The following is a 6,000-nucleotide window of genomic DNA, read 5'->3' on the forward strand; positions in this document are numbered from 1 at the left end:
TTATCCTAACTTGCACCAAGTCCCGTTTGCCCATCTGTGCTCGCTGACCTACATTGACTTCCAGTCCAGCAATGCTTCGATTTTAAAATTCTCATCCTTTTCAAATTCCTCCGTGGCTTTGCACCTCCCTATCTCTGTAACCTCCTCCATCCCTACAACCCTCCTACATCTCTGCGCTCCTCCAATTCAGACCTCTTACTTGGCGGAAACTTTTGTCTTTATGTTTAGTATAATGTCACCAATATATTTTAATAATTCTAACCAATATTTTGGAAATGTCATACATGTAATCATTGGCGGCCGTGTCTTCAGCTGCCTAGACCCTAAGCTCTGGAATTCTCTCCCTAAACCTCTTCGCCTCTTTACTTTTCTCTACTCCTTTAAGATGCTCCTGAAAATCTACTACTTTGATCGAGAATTTTGGTCACCTGTCCTAATATCTCCTTATGTGGCCCGGTGTCAAATTTTGTTTGATAATGCTCCTGTGAAGCGCTTTGGGATGTTTTACTACATTAAAGGTGCTATATAAATGCAAGTTGTTGCTGTTGTTGTGTTAGGAAGTCTCTGGTCTTGGATACTTCGTTGGAGTGGTCTAACAGGTCTTCCCTTTTGGTTATGAACATGGGATAATTTGAAAAAATGACAGAGACACAGAAGGTCAATCAGAAAATGCTGGTAGTGAGGGCAACATTTCACTAGGCTGAGAAGGAGAATGCAAGAAGGTAGTTAGGAGTAATTTTGTTTAAATCAAGCAAGATGATCCATTGATATGGGGAAGTGTAGCATATTTATTATATTTGTATTATTATGCAAAGACAAGTTGTACTGATAGAATTAAGTGAGTCCGATCATAACTATTACTCTGTATGCTCACTTGCTGTGAAATAAAGCAGCTTAGCAATTTGTATTTGGCCATGTCTTACTAGATATTTCTTGATGTGGAGATGCCGGTGATGGACTGGGGTTGACAATTGTAAACAATTTTACAACACCAAGTTATAGTCCAGCAATTTTATTTTAAATTCACAAGCTTTCGGAGACTTCCTCCTTCCTCAGGTAAATGTTTCTTGATCTGCCTTCAAAAAGATTGGAGAGACCCATGGGGACATGTGCAAAACACACAAATATCCAGTTCAAATCACAAGGGGCTAACATTGCTGCACCTCTGGTTTATGCTATCATATCATTAGATATTGGCCAATGTGAGGCTATTTTAGCATGTAAGAGGCATGGGGTCCACTTACGGGAGTGACTCATGCCACTGAATATAAGTTGTCTATGGCAGATCGTATACTTGTATCAACAGAGTTCTAACCCATTGCACAACTCAATCCCCAAACTTGATCACTTAAGTTCAGGAGGAGGTTGGGCCCAAAAACTGTACTATTTTTGTGCCTGTATAATCGTTACTAATCCCCGCCATCAATAACATTTTTGAGGAATTTCTCTCCTATTGTTAAGTTCTCCTGTTTATACCCATAAACCTTTCTGTGATGTAGACAATGGGCAGGTAACATAGGCCTCTTCCTAGGCTTCCTTTAAAATATAAGGTGCATCCGTTTCCCATATATTGACTCGCCTCCACTTTTCTCACCTTTCTGCTTCCTTCCTAGCAGGTGCATCCATTCCCATCACCATTTATCCTGAATGGCGTGGTTATAATTAAGAATTCCCTAAGTGGGGCATCAGGGGAGCCCATGTTGCATCATTTTGTGATGTGTGTTAATGACCAGGCTGGTATGCCATTAAACACAGTGCATTGTGATTTTATTAATGATTACAAATAATCCATTTTGTTAATTATAAAATAAGATTTTGCAATTAAAAAAAACTTTTATAATTAACCCTTTTCATATTGAATATACTGCATATGGAAACTTTTGTCTTTATGTTAAGTATAATGTCACCAATATATTTTAATAATTTTAACCAATATTTTGGAAATGTCATACATGTAATTTTTGAATCTTGTCCATGTTTTTTTTCCCAATCAAGTGTGTGTGACTTTCGATAAATACTTTCTACACCCTTAATTCCTTACATCTGTACCATCATATAATTATATGATCTGACACTTCCCTTTCCTTCATTTACTAGCACTTAGTTTACTGTGAGATATGAAACAAACTACAGTAACCAAGAATGATGAAATGCATTGTGTTTACAGTTAATACCTGTATATATCCATTTCATTGTAACTTATTTTACTTGTCTGTGTATTTTAACAATAATGAAATGATGTAGAAAATATATTTATTCTAAAAGTAAGGAGACTAATGTTCATCATTTAGAGGTGTCCCTGACAAGTTGGTTGGTAAAGATAATGTGTAATGCAACTATCCAGACCAGAAGGTCCCAAGTGCAATTCTTGGTCTGTGCTAATTTACCTGATCCCAGTCAGAGTGGCAATAGGGATATTACAATTGAATTTAACACCGCTGAGTTAAGGACAAAGAAAAAGATAAAAACTTGGATTTATATAGCGCCTTTCATGACCTCAGGATGTCCCAAAGCGCTTTACAGCCAATGGAGTATTTTGAAATATAGTCACTGTTGTAATATAGGAAACACAACAGCCAATTTGCACACATCAAGCTCCCACAAACAGCAATGAAATAAATGATGAGATAATCTCTTTTTTTAGTGATGTTAGTTGAGAGATAAACATTGGCCAGGACACCGGGGAGAATTCCCCTGCTCTTCTTCAAATAGTGCCATGGAATCTTTTACATCCACTGGAGAGGGCAGATGGGGCCTCGGTTTAATGTCTCATCTGAAGGACGGCACTTCCGACAGTGCGGCACTCTCTCAATATTGCACTGACGTGTCAGCCTGGATTATATGTGCAAGCCTCCAGAGTGGGACTTGAATCATAAGCTTCTGACTCAGAGGTGAGAGTGCTATCACCAAGCCAAGGCTGACGGGGAGGGAAAAATCACCCAGGGTTTCCATTCCTGATCATTATCCAGTAACCCCTGCTGGAAAGAGCATGCAGACATTTGGTGAGGTTAGTATTGAGCTTGCCTTGGATGTTACCCAACCCCCTCCCCTCCAAAGGTTTAGTAGCCTGCTGACACTCAGTCAATATTGCAGCTGAAGATTGTGCACTGAGCAACTGGTGCTTTAAGAAAGGATGAGAGGAGAAAAGGAGGAAAAAAATGGCCAAAAAAAATTAAGGGGTCTCAGCACAAGTGAAATAAACAACTTCCTATACAGTATTCTAATTATATAATGTATGTATTCCACTGTTACGTGATTTGTAACAAAGAATTTTAGCACTGGAGTTTGGGTTTCATACACTGTAATAGTTTTGTCTCTTCACATAGTGAAGTGTTTGTCATTTTGTCAAGTAGGAAACTTATGAACATTGATTACCAGCAAGAGGTGCATGTCACACCAGATCAGCTGTGTAACATGAATGCCCTTTGAAGTAGTGGTATGGCAGAAAATTCAGCACAAGTTCATTGGCATGATTTGCTGTGATAACAGCTGGTGTTCATTCCTGCTGAACTGTTCCTTTTTTTTAATCCACAGAGAAAGTAGTTCCACTTAGGTTATTATTTCAATTCTGCTTCTGACATATGCAAGAGAACAACTATTTATCACAAGGTGTTACTATCACATATGCAGTATAAAAGCAATTGCATGATTCCAATTAAATATCCATTTTACTCTCATGTATACATAGTGTAACTTACTTGTTGGTGGCTGAGTACTGATCGTGGCAGTACAATTTTTCTTCATTTTTTTTCCCCTTCCATTGAAATAACAACAACATTTTGAAAGTCTTACGAAATGTTTTGTTACATAGAGCATAGCACATGGGGTTGACTGTGCTGTTGACATAGCACAACCAATACCCAAGATGCCATAATGACAGTGGTATACAGTTTGAACAGAATGTTGAGACTAATACCATGATATTGTAAGGTGTCCAGGTGATAATGAAAGCTAGTAGGATAGCACTAAGAGTCTGTGCTGCCTTTTTTTCTTTGATCAAAACCAACCGTTTTCTCTTGGTGATCTGAATTCTAAGATTTTGATCAAGATTTTTAATAAATGGGGCTTCTGGGTCAGCAGAAGAGCAGGGTGTTGTTTTTATTTGTGTGCAACCATTACTTGTGTCCGGAATTGATGAAACACTGTCGTTTTTAACAGCCAATTTATTACATTTGTAGGAAACATATTTTTTGTCTTTCTCCATTTGTTTTTTTACGGGGGACACCAAATAGATTTGATTTTCATAATCGTTTATTATAGGATGTTTTTCCAAGGACATCTTTGTGTCATCCTCACGAGTACACTCATCATTCTGATTCTGTCCTTTAAAAGACACAGAGTAGACTGATTTTGTGGTAAGCTTTTCATCATCCTCTGATGGTGGGTAATTAGCACAAGAAGCCATTTTGTCGCTTTTTAACCATTCATCTGTGACATTTTGTGTGGGTGTGGTTCTTAGAGTCACAGTTGTGCTTCTGTTTGAAGAAGACCATGATACTTGGCATCTTTCCCTGTTAGGGAGCTTGCGTCTTTCACAACCAAAGCAGGACTTGAACAGAGTCTTTTTGGAAGAAGCAACTTCATTTTCAGACCCTAGATTTGATCCTTGAAGTTCAGCCAGATCCTTAGTGCGCCTTTCGGTCTCTTTATAGATACGGCAGTACAATATCGTCATCACCGACACAGGAATATAGAAAGCAGCTATTGCCGTACCAAAGGTAATAATGGGCTCAGACAAAAATTGTATCTGACATTCACTTGGAGGAACTGTTCTTTCTCCAACCAAATACTGCCAACATAAAATTGCTGGGGCCCATAATATCAAAGATATTAACCAAGCAAGTCCAATCATGATACCAGCCCTTTTACGTGTACGTTTAGCCCTATAGGTCAACGGTCGTGTGATTGAGAAGTACCGGTCAAAGCTTATAAGGAGCAAATTCATGACAGAAGCATTACTTGCTACATAATCCAATGCCAGCCACAGATCACATGTCAAATTTCCTAGTGACCAATAACCCATTAGTATATAAGAAGTGTAGAGATTCATTGAAAACACTCCAATGATTAAATCGGCACAGGCCAGACTTAACAAGTAATAATTGTTCACAGTCTTAAGCTGGCAGTTCACTTTGAATGACACTATGACTAAAATGTTGCCTATTATTGTTATAAAGCTTACAATTGCAGTAATAGTGGCAATTGATACTACTTTTAAAAGGTCGTGTCCTTCTTGTTGATTGGAGATATTACCAGTAAGAGTTGTATTCTTAAAAAGATCAGATCCCATGATTTCAGGAACTGGGGTAATATCTATAGTAAACAATGAGCAATGGGCTTAACTCTGTCAGAGACGGATGAGAAATCGAATACAGATGACGTGAACCTGGGATGATAATGGAGTAATTTCATCTGTAGGTATCTTTCCTGTTTGTTTCTTTGGTACATCTGAAAAAGAAAAATGATGACTAAATTTGTTTCCTTGTTTTCCAGCAACCAGTATAAAATCTTATAATTTCACAAAATAAACCAAGATGTGGTTCAATCATTTTGATCAACTTGTAGCATTTAATCTTCCTGTTGTAATCTATCTCTCCATTTCACTTCTTCTGTATCAGCTCAAGGATACCAATGCTACTAATCATTTAATAGTAAATGTAACATTTACTACTGTAGATTTGAAAGTATTAAATATAATATGCATTTGGGTCTGTGGAGTTTTCTATGATTAATAAGTCCACTGCACCATGCTGCCTGAGGAACAGCTCCTCTTTAACTTGGAAGGACATGCTTTTTTAAGCCTGGGTCTTCCTCTTGTATAAGACAGAGCCTTATGGGTAAATCTTCATTTTCATGGAGATAATACATTCCTGTTTTGTGTACTCTGCACTGGATCACAGAATTTTGGTCAATTATAACTGGATTTTAGCTAATTGAGAGGTGTGAAAGGAGTATTATTTAAGGTGTTTCATTCCTGCTAATGGGTTTATGTTGCACAAA

General features: G+C 37.8%; 1 protein-coding gene across 1 annotated transcript; it reads right to left on the reverse strand.

The window, feature by feature from the left end:
- Positions 1-3,694: 3,694 nt before the first annotated feature.
- chrm5b (cholinergic receptor, muscarinic 5b) lies at positions 3,695-5,427 on the reverse strand. Its single transcript, XM_067992169.1, has one exon. It carries the CDS (start codon positions 5,288-5,290, stop codon positions 3,695-3,697), a length of 1,596 nt encoding a protein of 531 aa, XP_067848270.1. The 5' UTR covers positions 5,291-5,427.
- Positions 5,428-6,000: the final 573 nt, after the last annotated feature.

The sequence above is a fragment of the Heptranchias perlo genome, chromosome 10 (genome assembly GCF_035084215.1).
Source record: "Heptranchias perlo isolate sHepPer1 chromosome 10, sHepPer1.hap1, whole genome shotgun sequence".
NCBI lineage: Eukaryota > Metazoa > Chordata > Chondrichthyes > Hexanchiformes > Hexanchidae > Heptranchias > Heptranchias perlo.

What these genes read in the sequence shown, in the direction of transcription:
- chrm5b (XM_067992169.1), bottom strand. Translation starts at nt 5,290, where the DNA reads ATGGGATCTGATCTTTTTAAGAATACAACTCTTACTGGTAATATCTCC.